General features: G+C 35.8%; 2 protein-coding genes, 1 long non-coding RNA gene and 2 pseudogenes across 12 annotated transcripts; 4 read left to right on the top strand and 1 right to left on the bottom strand.

The window, feature by feature from the left end:
- Positions 1 to 304: 304 nt before the first annotated feature.
- Positions 305 to 8,595, bottom strand: LOC149493477 (uncharacterized). Of its 9 annotated transcripts, none has more exons than XR_016322553.1 (7): positions 8,307 to 8,582; positions 8,141 to 8,208; positions 7,927 to 7,944; positions 7,594 to 7,633; positions 7,260 to 7,349; positions 1,208 to 1,421; positions 309 to 1,120 (listed from the first exon to the last, which is right to left on the bottom strand). It is a non-coding gene; the product is annotated as an uncharacterized LOC149493477 (long non-coding RNA). The 9 variants fall into 9 exon arrangements; XR_016322555.1 differs by having other exon boundaries at positions 310 to 1,120; positions 1,285 to 1,421; XR_016322560.1 differs by having other exon boundaries at positions 305 to 1,421; positions 7,871 to 7,944; positions 8,131 to 8,208; positions 8,307 to 8,595.
- Positions 2,508 to 6,191, top strand: XIP1 (Leucine-rich repeat transmembrane protein kinase family protein). Its single transcript, XM_089725950.1, has 2 exons — positions 2,508 to 5,131; positions 5,543 to 6,191. The coding sequence occupies exons 1-2, from the start codon at positions 2,656 to 2,658 to the stop codon at positions 5,935 to 5,937; spliced, it is 2,871 nt and encodes a 956-aa protein (XP_089582076.1). The 5' UTR covers positions 2,508 to 2,655; the 3' UTR covers positions 5,938 to 6,191.
- A 21-nt stretch (positions 8,596 to 8,616) lies between the features above and the next one.
- Positions 8,617 to 12,236, top strand: LOC105630999 (uncharacterized; annotated as a pseudogene).
- A 729-nt stretch (positions 12,237 to 12,965) lies between these two features.
- On the top strand, positions 12,966 to 16,087 carry LOC105631000 (receptor protein-tyrosine kinase CEPR1-like; annotated as a pseudogene). The gene is made up of 2 exons (XR_016322602.1): positions 12,966 to 15,526; positions 15,609 to 16,087. The product of XR_016322602.1 is annotated as a receptor protein-tyrosine kinase CEPR1-like (transcript).
- Positions 16,088 to 16,997: 910 nt separating this feature from the next.
- Positions 16,998 to 18,909, top strand: LOC105631002 (uncharacterized). Its single transcript, XM_089725668.1, has one exon. The coding sequence runs from the start codon at positions 17,043 to 17,045 to the stop codon at positions 18,846 to 18,848; it is 1,806 nt and encodes a 601-aa protein (XP_089581794.1). The 5' UTR covers positions 16,998 to 17,042; the 3' UTR covers positions 18,849 to 18,909.
- Positions 18,910 to 19,433: the final 524 nt, after the last annotated feature.

The following is a 19,433-nucleotide window of genomic DNA, read 5'->3' as shown; positions in this document are numbered from 1 at the left end:
AAAGCTCAGCCATTGTTATTGTTGTTAAAACAACACAACAAATAAAAATGAATTAGCACAAGTTATTTTAAAAACAAGTTATTTTAAAAAAGAAAATGGAAAAAAGAAAATAAAAAGAATCATCATTGCGATATTTGACTATCAGCATCGTCATCAAGCAATTTAGTGAATGATGATAGTAATGAGAGTCTGAAAATAGTATGCCATATATAGATTAATAAACCAATAATAACAATGCTAATGTGAACAATACCTACAATATTATTATATGTTCCTACTTTAAATATGCTCCCTTTAAAAATTAGGTATCAAGACCAACCCTAATGTTAGCTTATAGGTGCTCTAATTACCTTTGCTATTGATCTGAATGTGTTAAATTGCCAACTTAGCTAATGGTGAAATGCTTATTTAATTAACTTTAACAGTATTTTATGCAAAATTATGATTATGAATTGAGACTCTACAAAGCAAACCCCACATATGCTATCCTATAGAAAGAGATAGTGATACAAAAATAAGATATCAAGAGAAGAATTGACTCTACAAAGCACACATCCTTATTCTTTCTCCCTTTATATAAAGATAATGAAGAGAATAAGAAGCAATATGCTGGGACGCGGCTCTCCGCAACATGATGAAATCATCTGATAACATGCTTATGGCCAATTTTCAGCCCTTGATCACAGCTTTGATCAGTATAGACTTTTTAAAAATAGGAATTAGCTAGTAACCCCATTTAATGAAATGCTTGTCAATTTGGCGGTCACTAAAAGGCAAAAAGCCATTGCCATTTTTATTTTGTCAGCTAAGCAACTTGCTATTGTGCGCCCGTGATTCAAGCGCTTGTTAGCACCTCCAAAAGAAGATGTCGGTAAAAGGAGAATGGCTAAAGCAGCCTATTAGAAATTGCCATCTCAGAAATAAGAAATTCATTGCTTGCCAAATCAACACCCAAATGCTTTTGAGAGTTGTGGGCATCTTTGCTTTGCGTTTTCATCATTGAGCACTTCTATCCTACAGAGATTCCCATTAATGAACTGGATGGGCTGGACAATCACTTGGGCTCTTATTCGAGGGCCCATTATCCTCTATCATTCTCTTGTGAAAGGTTGTGTGACATCTGGCAAAATGCGGGACCAAAATATTCAGTGACCCTTCGTTGTAAAAGGCTCCAACTTTGGAATGAAAAGAATCAAACTTATCTTACCCCTTATGCGTCAAAAAGTAGAAACGAAATTATCCATTGTAGCAATAAATTAAGAAAAAGAGAAGAAGTTAATTTACTAATGGAAATGTGAGAGTGAGAGCTTCCACTTCTTTGCAGAATGAAAGTAACAGCAACAGCTTGCCCTTCCTAATATCAGGGAGAGTAAAAACAAGTACAGCTCCAATAATTGGATTAATGTAAACAAGCCCCATACCTGCAAATTAAATTAAATGAAATGAGATTAGAACATTGAAAGATTTGACTGACATCAAGGAAAGTAGGAAACAGTTTGAAAATAGGTAGTTACTGAACTCTTCATTGTACCTTTGCTTATTGCCTTAATCTTTATCAAGAAAACAACTAATTTGGAATATAATGCAAATTCCACAAACAGATCATATATGATGGAATAGTATTCCCACTTATATTCCCCCACCGGATAAGGAATTTTATATTTTCCAAGAATTTGAAGGTAAGGAAAAAAAATAAAAAAAAGAGTAATCCCACAAAACTTAATATGAAAATTTAAACACGGGGTGCTTGTGGATGGTTGAACATAAAAATCTACATTGGCCTAAGCTAAGGTGGTCTAAACTAAGGAATTATTTGATACTGTTGCCTCATTTGTTGTATATTGCCATATTTTGTTGATTAGACAAGAGCTGTCTTATGCATTGGGAAATGAAACTACTAGTGAAAACTTGGCCAAGCCAAATATGCTATAATATAAGAAGTCATTGCTTAATTGTGTTTCAACTGTACACAATCAATTGGGTTTGTGTCTGGCTCTTTCCTAGACCTTCTAAACAAGGACAAAGAACTAATGGACAAATTAGAGTTCAGCTCATGTTGGATAGGAAGGAAATTAACAAATGACAACGATGGGCCCTTGACGATGGAAAAAGCGCCTTCTACAACAAATAAGAGAGAAAAGCTATCTTATTATGCACTTGACAGAGAATACATATTTTACATGCTAACACAAAAAAGAGCTCCTTAATTTTTTAAGTATCATACAAGAGACACAGCAGCATGGGAATAGGTGCACAGTAGTTGATGGTCAAAAGGCTAAACTTTGAGCTGTGGCCATCCAAGAGAAACACATTGATCAAAATAGGTCTGAGTCACAAGAACCTACGGTGATTAAGATGAGTTGCAGTTTATCCAGAACATCTTATCAGGATAAAGTACTTGCACTCATGTTATTCTGTAACATAAGTTAGTGGGGTATAAGCATAAAGTCTCTTTAAGCAAAGATATGCATACCTCTCTTTCTTTCTCAGAACAATTGCGTGCACCTACTTTTTCATCATCAAGGCTTTGCACTATTGCAACCAATGATCCCCTCAATCATCTCATTTATATACTTCTTTGCTTCCTCACCTTCTTCTCTGCAACAACTATCTTAACTACCTTTCCCTCTTTCTCTCTACATATCTTTTTATAATATGGCTCTTAAATTTATTTTCTTCATTTTTGTGTTACTTATTTCTCTAACCCACAGTTCGCAGGCCATCAGTGTGAACCAGTCTCAGTTCTTCAGTCTAATGAAAACTTCTTTGTCAGGAAATGCCTTGTTTGATTGGGAGGTCACTGGTGGGATATCATACTGCAACTTTACAGGAGTTAGCTGCAACACTCAAGGGTACGTTAAAAAAATTGACATGACTGGTTGGTCAATATCTGGCCGTTTTCCAGTCGGTATATGCTCTTACTTGCCTGAGTTAAGTGTTCTCCGCCTTGGCCACAACCAACTCCATGGTGATTTCCTGCACAGCATCATCAACTGCTCTCTCTTAGAAGAGCTCAATATGAGTTCTTTGTATCTCACTGGAACACTTCCTGATTTCTCACCATTGAGATCTCTCCGGATACTTGACATGTCCTACAACATCTTTAGAGGCGACTTTCCAATTTCAGTGACTAACCTCACCAATCTTGAGTTGCTTAACTTCAATGAAAATGTGGAACTGAACTTTTGGCAATTGCCAGAGAATATTTCCAGGCTAGCAAAGCTTAAATCAATGATCTTGACAACATGCATGCTCTATGGTCCAATCCCAGCATCACTTGGAAATATGACATCTCTTACAGATCTTGAATTAAGTGGAAATTTTCTCACAGGCCAGATTCCAGCTGAGATTGGATTGCTGAAGAACTTGCAACAGCTTGAGCTCTACTATAATTATCATCTTTCTGGAAATATACCGGAAGAACTTGGAAATTTGACAGAGCTAATAGATTTGGACATCTCAGTCAATAAGCTGACTGGAAAAATTCCAGAATCCATATGCCGCCTTCCAAAGCTTGAAGTCTTGCAGCTTTACAACAATAGCCTCTCAGGAGAAATCCCAAATGCTATTGGCAATTCAACAACTTTGCGCATTTTATCAGTCTATGACAACACTCTTATAGGAGAAGTTCCACAGAACTTGGGGCAACTGTCACCTATGATTGTCCTAGACCTGTCAGAGAATCGCCTATCGGGCCCACTACCGACAGAAGTTTGCAAAAGAGGTAAACTGTTATACTTTCTCGTCTTAGATAACATGTTTTCTGGAGAGATACCTGACAGTTATGGAAAATGTAAGACTCTTCTGCGATTTCGAGTCAATCAAAACCGTTTGGAGGGCTTAATACCAGAAGGACTTCTAGGTCTTCCCCATGTTTCAATAATTGATTTGAGTTACAATAATTTTAGCGGTTCAATTGCAAATACAATTGGAACTGCAAGAAACTTGTCTGAATTTTTCTTGCAAAGCAACAAGATTTCAGGAGTTCTACCTCCTGAAATTTCTGGAGCTGTTAATCTAGTAAAGATTGATGTCAGCAATAATCTCCTGTCTGGCCCCGTACCTTTTCAAATTGGCTTTCTTAAAAAGCTAAATTTATTGATGTTGCAAGGCAACATGCTGAATTCTTCAATCCCCAAATCACTATCATTGTTGAAATCTCTCAATGTTCTTGATCTTTCTAACAATCAATTGACCGGAAATGTACCAGAAAGTCTTAGTGTGTTGTTACCAAATTCTATCAATTTTTCTAACAACCGTTTGTCCGGTCCAATTCCTCTCTCTCTGATAAAAGGTGGGTTGCTAGAGAGCTTTTCAGGGAATACTGGTCTTTGTGTTCCAGTCTATGTTTCTGGGGATCAAAATTTCCCCATATGCTCACAAACTTATAATCGAAAGACACAAAGTTCTCTATGGGTTATCGGAATTTCTATAGCTATCATTATAGTTGGGGCTTTCTTCTTTCTAAAACGTAAACTCAGAAATGAAAAGTTCAAGGAAAATGATCAGAGCATGTCTTCATCATTCATTTCATCTGATATAAAGAGCTTCCATCGAATCAGTTTTGACCAACAAGAGATCCTTGATGGCTTGATTGATAAAAACATAGTGGGGCATGGAGGATCTGGGACAGTGTACAAAATTGAATTGAGAAGTGGGGAAGTTGTTGCAGTGAAGAGCCTGTGGAGTAAGGGAACGAAAGATTCAGCTTCGGAAGATCAACTGCTTTCAGACAAGAATTTGAAAGCTGAGGTTGGGACCCTGGGAAGTATAAGGCACAAAAACATAGTCAAATTATACTGTTATATCTCAAATTTGAATCGCAGCGTGCTGGTTTATGAGTACATGCCAAATGGAAACCTCTGGGATGCCCTTCACAAAAATAAAATCTGTCTAGATTGGCCCACCCGACATCAAATAGCAGTTGGAGTTGCACAGGGATTGGCTTATCTCCACCATGATCTTTTACTACCTATTATTCACAGAGACATAAAATCAACCAATATTCTGCTAGACGTTAACTACCGGCCTAAGGTTGCCGACTTTGGCATAGCCAAGGTTTTGCAAGCTAGGGGAGGAAAAGATTCCACCACCACTGTTATTGCAGGAACCTACGGTTACATGGCTCCAGGTTACTTCCCAATCCAACTTAATTACAATTATGTATTTACATTCATATTAAATGAAAACATACGAGTCCACATTAGTGTCCATAACGATAACTAAATTCTATGCTGCTTTAAAAAGTTATACACTGGTATATATTTAACAAAATGCAATTTCCTTTGTCTCTAAATGACATGTGAATTCTGAAAACAGCAACATAACTAGTTAAATTATGATAGACTGCAATAGAACATAATGGGATAAATGATTACATTGCATTTCTCACGTTAATTTTCGTTTATCTTTTCTTAGATCCTTCACCAGTTAACCAATATATCTTTAGTTATCACTTGTTCTTTTAGTATAATCTGTTGTGTCATTTGGTTTTAATTATTTATCAAGCCTTTACATTCAATTTCGTTGAAACATGTGACAGAATATGCATATTCATCTAAAGCAACGACCAAGTGTGATGTCTACAGTTTTGGGGTAGTGCTGATGGAATTAATAACTGGGAAGAAGCCAATACACACAGACTTTGGAGAGAACAAGAATATCATATACTGGGTTTCAGGGAAAGTGGACACTAAGGAAGGGGTTATGGAAGTATTAGACAAAAGATTATCAGGGTCTTTCAGGGATGAGATGATACAGGTTCTGCGAATTGCCATCCGCTGTACCTGCAGTACCCCAGCCCTTCGCCCAACAATGAGTGAGGTTGTCCAGATGCTGATTGAGGCAGATCCATGCAGATTTGATTCTTGCAAGTCGTCTACCAAGAGCAAAGAAATGTCAAATGACTTTAAGATAAACAGTACAAAAGAATTATAATTGCAATAGGAGTATATGGGTGGGATTCTAGGTGAAGAAATATACCATCTTAGAATAGTATATATGTCGCTAAGTAACTGGGAGACTTATCATTATGAGCAACTTACCCTTTTTTTTTTTTTTCTTTACGACTAAAGTAGCTTGTAGATTCTTCTCTCTTTTCTTTTTCTTTTTAAATTTTATACTTTTTCATTTTGTTTTCTTGCGCTTGTATTTGCCAAATTTAATCAAATATGACTGCTTTATATGCATAACGTATATATTTCAAAGAGCTACCAATGAAATCACTCCCAGGCTTTTGAGAATTTTGTTTTTTCTCTTTATCTTTGCCAATAGTTTTTTTTTCATAAAGAAAGCTATCAAAGAAAAGAAAATTCCACATAAAAGGCACAATTATTTGCTAAGGGTGGAGGGTTGTGGTTCGCGATGGGCAATTACTTTTTGCACAGAAGTGGAGTCCTGATTCTGATTTTAAAATCAAGACATGACTCATATGGGTAGGACCAGTTTCACCATTGTTTTCCACTGGAAAAAAGACCAATAAGGTGATTGATTGATTGATTGACTCATTGATTGGCATCTTTGTCTCCATTTAAGTGGGGACAGAAGAGAAAACAGAAATCTTTTATTTTTCGTATTTTCCCTGTTCCTTCTTTTTTTTCTAAATGAGCTTCATCTCCATCTTGTAATGGAGGTCTAAGAGTGGAATAGCCACCATATTGGCTTCACTGTAGATAGTGAGCCAAGAACCTCCACTCACAAGTTGGAACTCTCTTTATGCGTTAAAAGATATTCTCAGCAAGACAAAAGATTCTTCCACTGCTCTAAAATATATTTTCAAATTTTATGTGATGAGTACTGTGATTATCTAACGACTAGGTCATGTTATAGACATTATCATGTTCAACTAGAAATATTTCTAGCTATTTTCTGTCATTTTCCTGAAGCAAATCAGGATACTTCCATTTCTCATAATGACAACGATACTATATTGCAGATAATTCTGTGTTGCTAATAATAGAAAATATGACTTAGAGCCAGCATTGAAGTAAACTATTAATTATGATCATTGTGTGTGTTTGTACAAACATACATATGCAAAAGGAAGCAACTTGCAACAAGCATAAAGACAAATCAGAACATAACGTGCGCAGGTTTTTGCCACAGTACTGTATGCAAAAATGTCAGTGCACAACTACACGTGTGTCGTATTTCAACTTCAAGAATGGCTGTGGGGTCCTGTAAGAAGAATAAGATTCAAGGAAAAAAAATATTTCTTTTATCATGGTGGAGACTCCATAAACTAAAAGAAAGATACAGACCTTGAAAGAATAGTTCTCCAACTGAAAAGACAGGGCATCAAGACATGCTAGGCTATGATCATGAACTTCAACCCAGGATAGGCATGTCCCCTATAAGCAAAGGATCAAAAACACCCTCTAATCGAAGGATCAAAAACAGGCATGCACAGCAGAATAATAATTGGGATAAATTCTTTAAAATTTATAATCTCAAAAGTCATAACCAGGTTATGTTTTATTCTTTTCGAAATTGTCTTTGCAAGAAAGAAAAGAATGATAAATTTCAAATTGCCCAATCTTTACAATTGAAATAATGAAGATTTACAAGGGAAAAAAAAATGTCAGCTGTTCGTACCACTTGGATGCTAAAGGGAATGGAAATGCCACTTCAGTTCCTGAAATAATAAATTAGTAGCAAATTACACAAGTGCAAACAACTCAAATAATAACAAACAATAATAATCATTATCAGTACGAACAAAAATGTAATTAAAAAATCTTAAGGAACAGTAAATTCGAGTTGATAAATTATGATGCAGTAAGCACACTCTTTGCATCCCAAATAAATTGGCTAAAGTGCATTATTTAAACGCACATAATCATGTCATCAACATTGTTGAATCGGACTCAACTCAAGATGAATCTGAACACTGCCTAGATGAATTAGTTAACTGAATACTTTTACAACCTTCTGTCACAGCACGGCCTGAAAGAACATATAAACGGAGTATAGTTAACAATTAGATATTGGAATTAATTGAGAGATTATAGCAAACATGTGATATGCAATTGAAATTATAAACTAATGAAAACTGATTCGTATTTAATTTTAAGCCTCTGATTATGCACGTCAGTTAAAACATTTGATGGGCAAATGAAAAGAAAGCTTTACGTTGAGGCACCTGCTTCATTCAAGGATCCATTTGTTCTGGTGGAAATCAATGACAAGCTTAGGTTTCTGATACCTTTTCTGCAATTTGTTAGCAATTGGACACAATGATTAGTAATACTGAACTGTTATTGAAAATCCGTTCATCTGATGAAAAACCATCAAAAAATCATATTTACAGGTTGATATATAAACTGTTGTCGCCGGTAGCCCCATCTCGTCGTCGCCGTTTGTCTAAAATTTTCCTCTCGCAATTCCAAATTGTGTTCTCTCTAGGCTGGTCCATTTTCATTTCAGTTGTGCAGGTCGAATGAAAAACACCGGCATGCAATGGGCAAGTGAATTAAATTTTTGTGGGCCAAGCACACGTTGGTTCACGGCCCAGGTTTATATTAGATTACATTTTTGTCCTTACATTTAGAAAACGATGGCCGGCTGCGGCTGTTTGCCTACTCTTGAAAGTTTCACAATGTGCAGTGCAGGGTATGACTAGCGAGACTTTCTTGTTTTTTTATTTTTATTTTTATTTATTTTTTATTTTTTTGACTTATTATTAAAAATTGATGCTTTTGGTTAGTTTTTAAGTGATCACTGATCTAATCTCCTTCTTCCATTAGCAATTCGATATCATACTCATCTGAATGCCAATCCATACTTCCATTAGCTTCTTCTTGTTGTTTCAATTTCAATAAATAGTTCATCACAGTTAAATGTCCGCTTTTCTTCTAAAAAAGACGACGAATTAGCCTTCTACAGCAGCTGCTTTAACTACCTCTATCTGTCTCTAAATATTGCTTCTGGGTTTAATGAATGGCTCTTCACTGCATCATCTTCGTTTCTGTGTTAATTATTTCCAGTACCTGTCCTCTGCATGCTGTCACTGCTTATAACCAGTCTGAGTTCTTCAATCTCATGAAAACTTTTCTGTCAGGAAAGCCTCTGTCTGATTGGATGTCAATGGAGGAAAACCATTCTGCAATTTCACCGGCGTCGATTGTGACTGTCAAGGGTAAGTTGAAAAGATTTACATTGCAGGTTGGTCAATATCCGGCCGCTTTCCAGTTGGTATATGCTCTTACCTGGCAAAGTTGCGCATTCTCCGTGTCGGCTACAACAATTTGTATGGCGATATCCTTCACAGCATCGTCAACTGCTCTCAATTGGAACAGCTGAATATGACTTCTTTATATCTAGAAGGAATGTTTGCTGATTTCTCAAAGTTGAAATCTTTGAAGGTACTTGATATGTCATACAATCTTTTCAGAGGTGACTTTCCAATGTCAATTACTAACCTTACAAGCATTGAATTGCTTAATTTCAATCAAATTGGAGAACTAAAGCCATGGAAATTTCCCAAAACCATTCTGATGATGGATCTCAAAGTTTTAATCTTGACATGCTGCATGTTGTACGGTCCAGTGCCAACAATAACAGGAAACATGTCGTCTCTTGTGAATCTTCTATTAGACGGGAATTTCCTCGAGGGCAAAATTCCAGCAGATATTGGATTGTTGAAGAACCTCTGACAGCTTAGTCTTCACAACAATCGACTTTCAGGCAATATACCTGAGGAGCTAGGGAATTTGTGTTAAAGGCTACAGCTCCATTGAAGTAAAATTGATGCAAGTGTTGTTGACAGATATTTGATGTATTTTGCTGATGAAGATAGTGTAGCTGATTGGATATTATTTTGTTGAAGTCATTTAGATTTTATTGTACTTTGTTATCTTGTAATCTCCATCTCTTGTATTAGTTGAAGTCAAGTAGCAGTAGTTGAAAAAATCTGTGATGTATCTTGCTTTAAGCTTTAGTTTGGAAGACAAACTTCTTTGATTTATGGAGGTTTGGTGAATAAACTTTAGAATAGCTCTTATATAAATATTTTCACTATGCTATAATGGAGATTAGATCTTTTCTCTTCACATTTACATAATTCTCTGCAGAATTTCCCTTCTCTTTCTTAATTCTCTGATCTTCTAAACCAACAATTTGACACAGCTATTAATTTTAAACCTGTCAACAAATAAATTAGCAGGAAAAATTCCAGAATCCATATGTCGCCTTCGCAAGCTTTTAGCACTGAATCTTTAGAACAACAGTCTTACAGGAGAAATCCCAAGTTCTATTGCCAATTCAACAGCTTTGCAGCTGTTATCAGCTTATAAACACTTCCTTACAGGAGAAGTTCCATTGAACTTGGGGCATCTGCACCTATGCTTGCCCTAGACTTATCAGAAAACAGCCTTTCAGGCCCATTACCAACGGAAATTTGCAAGGGAGGTAAACTGTCGTTCTTTCTTGTCTTAGATAACATGTTGTCTGGAAAGATACCGAATAGTTATGCAACATGCAAGACTCTTATGCGGTTTCGAGTCAGTCATAACTGTTTGGAGGGTCCAATACCAGAAATACTTTTAGGTCTTCCCAACATTTCAATACTTGATCTGGGTTACAACAATTTTAGTGGTTCAATTGCAAATACAATTCGAACTGCTAGAAACTTGTTAGTGTTGTTCTTGCAAAGCAATAAGATTTTGGGAATTGTACCTCCTGAAATCTTTGGGGCTATCAACCTAGTAAAACTTGATGCTGGAGATAACCTGTTATCAGGTCCAATACCTTTCCAAATTGGTTACCTTAAAAGGCTAAATCTACTTGTCTTAAAAGACAACAACTTAAATTCTTCAATTCCTGAATCAATTTCCTTGTTGAAATCTCTTAGTGTTCTAGACCTTTCCGATAACTTATTAACTGGAAATATCCCAGAAAGTCTCAGTATGTTGTTACCAAATTCCATGAACTTTTCTAACAACGGCCTTTCAGGTCCAATTCCTATATCTCTAATAAAAGATGGGTTTTCAGAGTGCTTTTTCGGGAACCCGGTTCTTTGTGTTCCAGTCTGTGTTTCATCGTATAAAAATTTCTCCATATGCTCACAAACTTATTATTATAATCCAAATATTATCATTTGGGTAGTTGGAGTATCAGCAATAATAATTATAATCGGGACTCTCTTGTTTCTGAAAAAGAAACTCAATAAAGAAGGATTGATGATAAAGGAACATGGTAAGATCAAGTCTCCAAACCTGTATTCATACAATATAAGAGCTTCAATGAAATAAGCTTTGAAAATCAAGAGATTATTCAAGGTATCAATATTGATGATAACATTGTGGGCCGTGGAGGGTTTGGGACAGTGTACAAAGTTAAATTGAGAAATAAATCTGTTATTGCAGTTAAGAAGCTATCCAGTAAGAGAAGGGAGCGTTCTGCTATAGAAAGTCCATTGCTTTTAGACAAACAACTGGAAAGTGAGATTGAGACTTTAGGAAAAATAACACTCAGGAATATAGTCAAATTGTACTGTATCTTGTGTACTCCTAGCAACAGCCTGCTCGTTTATGAGTATATGCCAAATGGAAACTTTTGGGACGCACTTCATGGTGAAAAAAAGAGGGTTGATTTAAATTGGCCTAACCGTCACAAAATAGCACTTGGGGTGGCACAAGCCTTGGCCTATCTCCACTACGACCTAACCTATCATACACAGAGACATCAAATCAACCAACATATTACTAGATGGTGAATATCAACCTAGAGTTGCAGATTTTGGCATAGCCAAGGTTTTGCATTCTGGAGGAAGAAATGATTCTAACACTACCGTTGTTGCAGGAATTTATGGTTACTTGGCTCCAGGTATGTATTAATGATTAATCTTGAATTAATCTTGCATGGTTTCCAACTGTTATTTAATTTAATCATTTGATTTAATGATTCTTGAAACTGAAAATGCATATTCATCGAAAGCAACAATAAAATGTGAACTGTATAGTTACGGGTTGGTGTTGATGGAACTTGTTACTGAGAAGAAGCCAGTAGAGGAAGAGTTTGGAGAGGGTCATAATATAATACATTGGGTCACAAGAAAGCTGGAAACTAAGGAAGGAACTATGGAGGCATTGGACCAACGATTATCAGCTTCTTTTAGAGATGAAATGGCACAGGTTCTTTGCATTGCAGCTCGCTGTACCCTAAAAACCCGAGCTCTTCGCCCATCTATGAAACTTGTTATCAGGTTGCTCATTAAATTATAACCTTGCATGGCCTAATCTTTCTTTTCTTTTGCTTTTTACTTTTTTGGAGTCATCCTTCTATTTACCAATATATATATATATATATATATATATATATATATATATCTGAAAAATACTGCAAAATATTAATTAAAAATACTTCTCCTCGGAAAAAAAATTGTCTCTTTTATCTTTCTCTTTGCGTCCCTGTTATAAATGCAACGGTAGATGTATAATTTACATTACAAAGGGCATCAAGACATGCTAGGCTATTATCATAAACTTCAACCCAGGATAGGCATGTCCCCTGTAAGCGAAGGATCAAAAACAGTCATTCCCATTAGAACAATAATTGGGATTTCTTTAAAATTTGTAATTTATAATCTCAAAAGTCAAAACCAGGCTATGTTATATTGTTTCTGAAAAATTGTCTTTGCAAGAAAGGAAAGAATGATAAATTTCAGTGAATTACACAATCTTCACAATTGAAATTACGGAGATTTACAAATGAAAAAAAACAAAAAAAAAGATCAGCTGTTCGTACCACATGACTGCCAAAAATATTATGACGTATTTTAAAAATACTGCAAAACATTAATCAAATTATAATTTGAGTGTTTATTGTATATTTGCTTGTAAGTTGTAAATCATGTAAATTACTACTTTTTTCATCATACATTTTATAAAAATCATTAGAAATATGTCGGAAAATAGGATAGGAAGTTGGGTTTTAGTTTTCTCAAAGCTTTCTCAGACACATATAAAAGCAAGAAAAGGTCAAGATGGACCCTTTTTATAGTGACAATAGTGCTATCTATCAATTTAACTGTTTATAGTATTCGTTTTTGGCTGCTCACTCTTTAGTCCTTTCTAATCATACTCCTCCGAATTCCAATCCATCCATTAATTAGCCTTTTTTGTGAATCGTTAGATCGTAACAGTCAGAAAGTATGGTTTTTTTTTTTAAAAAAAAAAAAAAAAGAAAAGAAAAAGATGGCTTAGAAAGTACATGTCACCCAACTGGCACTTTGACTCGTTTGTTTCCTTTGCCTACTTGTATATGCAAACCCTTAACTCTCTCTTGCCTGTTACTGCAACTAATGGCTTCCCATTCAATTCTCTTATTTTTCGTGTCAATTATTTCCACAACCTATTCTCTAGATGCTACCACCACTAATCAATCTCATTTCTTTAATCTAATGAAAACTTCTCCGTTAGGAAAAGCTTTATCCGGTTGGGATGTCGTTGAAGGGAAACCATTTTGCGATTTTAAAGGAGTCAATTGTAACAATAAGGGGTATGTTGAAAAGATTGACATGTCTGGTTGGTCCGTCTCAGGCAATTTCCCAACTGGTATTTGCTCTTACATGCCAGAGTTGCGGCCACAATATTCTTCATGGCGATTTCCTTCACAGCATCATCAATTGCACTCTCATGGAAGAGTTGAACATGAGTTCTGTGTTTCTCACTGGAACACTTCCTGATTTCTCGCAGTTGAAATCTCTGAAAATACTTGACATGTCATTCAATCGTTTCAAAGGCGATTTTCCAATGTCAGTGACAAATCTTACCGACCTTGAGTTGCTTTACTTCTATGAAAATAGTGAACTGAACTTATGGCGACTGCCTCGGAATATTTCCAGGCTAACAAAGCTTAAATGAATGAGCTTGGCAAATTGCAATCTGCACGATCCAATACCAGCATCAATAGGAAACCTAACATTCCTTGTTGTCGTTGATCTTGAATTAAGTCCAAGTTATTCTTTCAAAGGCCAGATTCCATCGGAGATTGGATTGCTGAAGAACTTGCAGCAGCTTGAGCTCCGCTATTATTCTGGAAACATACCTGAAGAACTTGGAAATTTGACAGAACTAATAGGTTTGGACATCTCAGGCGGTTTGACTGGAAATATTCCAGAATCCATATGCCGCCTTCCAAAGCTGGAATTCTTGCAACTTGACTACAACAAACTCTCATGAGAAATCCCAAGTGCTATTGGCAATTCAACAACTTTGCACATTTTATCAGTTCAAAGCAACATTCTCACAGAATTTCCACAGAACTTGGGGCAGCTGTCACCTATGATTGTCCTAGACTTGTCAGAGAATCACCTGTCGGGCCCATTACCAACAGAAGTTTGCAATAGAGGTAAATTGTTACACTTTAATGTCAAGTATAACATGTTTTCTGTAGAGCTACCAGATAGTCATGCAAAATGCAAGACTCTTGTGGAGTATCGAGTCAATGACAACCATTTGGAGGCTTAATTGCAAAAGGATTTCTAGGTCTTCCCCATGTTTCAGCCATTGATTTGAGTTACAATAATTTTAGCGGTTCAATTGCAAATACAATCCCCAACTCACTATCATTGTGGAAATTCTCTCGATGATCTTGATCTCTCCCACAATCGATTTAATGGAAATATCCCGGAAAGTCTCAGCGGGTTGTTACGCTATCGTTCTATCAATTTTCGTAACAATAGTCTTTCTGGTTCAATTCCTCAAATCTCTTCTTGGGTTTCCAGAGAGCTTTTCAGGGAACCCGGGTCTCTGTGTTCCAATCCATGTTTACTCAAATCTAGAATTTCCCATGTGCTCACAAACTCATAATCGAAAGATTATCATCATAGTTTCAGTAGTTATCATTATAATTATGGCTCTCCTGTTTCTAAAACGTAAACTCAGCAATCGAGAGGTCATGGAACATGATGAAGAGACCATGTCTTCATCATTATTTTCATACGACATAAAGAGCTTTCATGAAATAAGGTTTGACCAAAAAGAGATCATTGACGGTATCGTCGATGACAATATTGTAGGCCGTGGAGGGTCTGGTTCAGTGTACAGAATTGAATTGAGAAATAGGAAGGTAATTGCAGTGAAAAAGCTATCAAGTTACAGAGCTTTACAAAATCCATTGCTTTTGGAAAAAGAACTAGAAACTGAGATTGAGACTGTAGGAAAAGTAAGACACAGGAATATAATCAAATTGTATTGTATCATGTCCAGTCGCAGAAATCACCTATTGGTTTATGAGTATATGCCAAAAGGAGACCTTTGGGACGCACTTGACAATAACAGTAGGAGGATTGATTTGAATTGGCCAGACCGTTACAAAATAGCACTTGGGGTGGCACAAGCCTTGGCCTATGACGACCTAACACAACCTATCGTACACAGAGACATCAAATCAACAAACATGTTACTAGATGATGAGTATGAGCCTAAGGTTGCAGATTTAGGCATAGCCAAGGTTTTGCAATCTGGAGGTAGAAATGATTCCACCACTACTGTTGTTGCAGGAACTTATGGTTACTTGGCCCCAGGTACGTACTAATGATTCTTGAATTAAACTTGCATGATTTCCGACCCAAAAATTAATTTAATTATTTGATATTCTTGAAACAGAATATGCATATTCATCGAAAGCAACAACAAAATGTGATGTGTATAGCTTTGGGGTGGTGTTGATGGAACTTGTTACTGGGAAGAAGCCAGTAGAGGAAGAGTTTGAAGAGGGCCACAATATAATAGATTGGGTTGGAACAAAACTGGAAACTGATGAAGGAATAATGGAGGCATTGGACCAGAGATTATCAGCTTCTTTTAGTGATAACATGGCTAAGGTTCTTCTCATTGTGGCTCGCTGTACACTTGAAAATGCAGCTCTTCGCCCATCTATGAAACTTGTTGTCAGGTTGCTGATGATGTTACAACCTTGAATGGCCTAATCTCCTTTTGTTTCCCCTTTTCTCTTGGAGTCACGTGTCGAGACTTTTATTTTACAAAAGTATTGTATAATTTAATTGAAAAATACTACAAAGCATTAATTAAAATTTAATTAATTGTGATGTAGCAGAAATGCAAGTATAAAAGCCTTTTGACAATTTCCCTTCCCTTTATCTCTCTCTGTGTCCCAACTCTAAATGCAACAATGAATGTGCTTCCCAATGGTGAAAGACTTGACTTTGCAAAATGTGAGGTGAACTTAATTCAACTATATATTATCCTAGCCACTACAAGTATAATTAACACTTTGTCAAAATAATAATAATAATAATAATAATCTCCTTTTCTATAAGAAAGTTTTTACACTCTCTAAAAAAAAAGTTTTTAAAAGAAAAGTAAATTTCCAAAATTTTATTTAATTATAAATCTCTTTGTATAATGAAATAAGTTAACCACACCTTTGATATATATATATATATATATATATTAATTTTAAATATTTGCTTGAAAATTTTCTCGAATTGCAAACTATTGATATAACTTCAATTTGAAATTATCTCATCAACAAAGTAAGACATATTTACGCAAAAAGAATCATAAATACACTAATTTATAAAGATTAGTGAAGGTGATGGAGAGTTCTTACATATATACAAACTTAAATTCTTAATATTCACTATTATCACGTGCAGTTATACTTCCAGTTGAAGATTTAATTGACAAAACAAAAACTAAGATGTCATAAATTGAATTGACCGAAATTAAAGTAAGAGAATGCAACTGATTTGAATGTCAAAATTGCGGGGCAAATGAGAATTTCCCCTCAGATTCAAGAATTAGAAAGTAGAAAATAGAAACAACACCATCATTCTTCTCAGTCAAAAAGTTATGCTGGCTATCATGACTTTTGAGGCCCACTGTTTAGTCTTTTCTAATCATATTCCTCCGAATTCCCATTCATCCATTTATCAGCTCTTTTTGTGAATCATTAGTTCATTACAGTAAAAAAAAGTTTAGTTTTTTTGGGGGTAAAAAATGTTGGCTTAGAAAATACCATGCCTACTTGTATTATATATATGCAACACAGCTGTATCTCGCCTGCTACTGCCACTAATGGCTTTCTCTTCAATTATCTTACTTTTCGTGTCAATTATTTCCAATGCCTGTTCTCTGTATGCTACAACCAATAATCAATCTTACTTCTTCAATCTAATGAGAACTTCCCTGTCAGGGAAAGCTTTATCCGAGTGGGATGTTACTGGAGGGAAACCAGTTTGCAATTTTACAGGAGTTGATTGTAACAATAACGGGTGCGTGGAAAAGATTGACATGACCGGTTGGTCTATATCGGGCAAATTCCCAACTGGTATTTGTTCTTACCTGCCAGAGTTGCAAATTCTTCGTCTTGGCCACAACCAACTCCATGGCGAGTTCCTTCACAGCATCCTCAACTGCTCTCTCTTAGAAGAACTCAATCTGAGTTCTTTGTACCTCACTGGAACACTTCCTGATTTCTCATCTTTGAGAGCTCTCCAGATTCTTGACGTATCGTACAACAGCTTTAGGGGTGACTTTCCAATGTCAGTGACTAACCTCACCAACCTGGAGTTGCTTAACTTCAATGAAAATTTGGAATTGAACTTCTGGCAATTTCCAGAGAACATTTCCAGACTAACAAAGCTTAAGTCAATGATCTTGACAGCGTGCATGCTGAATGGTCCAATCCCAGCATCACTTGGAAATATGACATCTCTTACCGATCTTGAATTAAGTGGAAATTTTCTCATAGGTCAGATTCCAGCTGAGATTGGGTTGCTGAAGAACTTGCAACAGCTTGAGCTCTACTATAATTATCATCTTTCTGGAAATATACCGGAAGAACTTGGAAATTTGACAGAGCTAATAGATTTGGACATCTCAGTCAATAAGCTGACTGGAAAAATTCCAGAATCCATATGCCGCCTTCCAAAGCTTGAAGTCTTGGAGCTTTACAACAACAGCCTCTCAGGAGATATCCCAAGTGCTATTGGCAATTCAACAACTTTGCGCATTTTATCAGCCTATGAAAACACTCTTACAGGAGAAGTTCCACAGAACTTGGGGCAACTGTCACCTATGATTGTCCTAGACCTGTCAGAGAATCGCCTATCGGGCCCACTACCGACAGAAGTTTGCAAAAGAGGTAAACTGTTATACTTTCTCGTCTTAGATAACATGTTTTCTGGAGAGATACCTGACAGTTATGGAAAATGTAAGACTCTTCTGCGATTTCGAGTCAATCAAAACCGTTTGGAGGGCTTAATACCAGAAGGACTTCTAGGTCTTCCCCATGTTTCAATAATTGATTTGAGTTACAATAATTTTAGTGGTTCAATTGCAAATACAATTGGAACTGCAAGAAACTTGTCTGAATTTTTCTTGCAAAGCAACAAGATTTCAGGAGTTCTACCTCCTGAAATTTCTGGGGCTGTCAATCTAGTAAAGATTGATGTCAGCAATAATCTCCTGTCGGGCCCCATACCTTTTCAAATTGGCTTTCTGAAAAAGCTAAATCTACTGATGCTGCAAGGCAACATGCTGAATTCTTCAATCCCCAAATCACTATCATTGCTGAAATCTCTCGATGTTCTTGATCTTTCCAACAATCAATTGACCGGAGATGTACCAGAAAGTCTTGGTGTTGTGTTACCAAATTCTATTAATTTTTCTAACAATCGCCTTTCTGGTCCAATTCCTCTCTCTCTCATAGAAGGTGGGTTGCTGGAAAGCTTTTTGGGGAACACAGATCTTTGTGTTCCAGTCTATGTTTCTGCAGATCAAAATTTCCCCATATGCTCACAAAATTATAATCGAAAGAACAAAAGTTCTTTATGGGTGATTGGAATTTCTGTAGCTATCATTATAGTTGGAGCTCTCTAGTTGCCAAAATGTAAACTCAGAAATTGAAAAGTTTATGGAACATGATCAGAGTTTACCTTCACCATTACTTTCATATGATAAAAGAGTGACAGTGATTTTTTATAAGTGTATGAAAATCCCAACAAATAATATAGAATGAGTAGTATCATTTCCACAGATATTGTATATCAAATATCAAAATTATGTTAATCTATTATTTTTTAAATCGCAATAAGGGGAATTATTTTAAGAAATTAAATTAAACAAATAAAAAAAATACCAAAAACAAATCAAGCAACAATATTTGATGAAAAGAAAAATCAAGGATTTAAAACTACTAGAGATTTTGACTTCACTTAATTCTATCTAATTTATTTTATTAGTTTGATAATCAATTTTAATTGTTTAAGTAGGAAAAACAACCCTAAAACTCCCGACGTATTGTTAGCTATTTTAACTCGGTCTAATTACCTATCTTCCAATAGCACAATCAAACATGAATTAAATTATTAAGTTTTATGGTTTGTTTATGAATTCATAACCTAAGGTCATTAACTTATGAAAACCCCTCATGAGTCAAACCATATAGCTTCCGCATCAAGTTTT

This window comes from Jatropha curcas, chromosome 9 (genome assembly GCF_041381405.1).
Source record: "Jatropha curcas cultivar XTBG-Jc1 chromosome 9, XTBG_Jcur_1.0, whole genome shotgun sequence".
In the NCBI taxonomy this organism is placed as follows: Eukaryota; Viridiplantae; Streptophyta; class Magnoliopsida; order Malpighiales; family Euphorbiaceae; genus Jatropha; species Jatropha curcas.
Note: the sequence above shows the minus strand (reverse complement) of the source record. Positions and strands in the feature narration are given on the sequence as shown.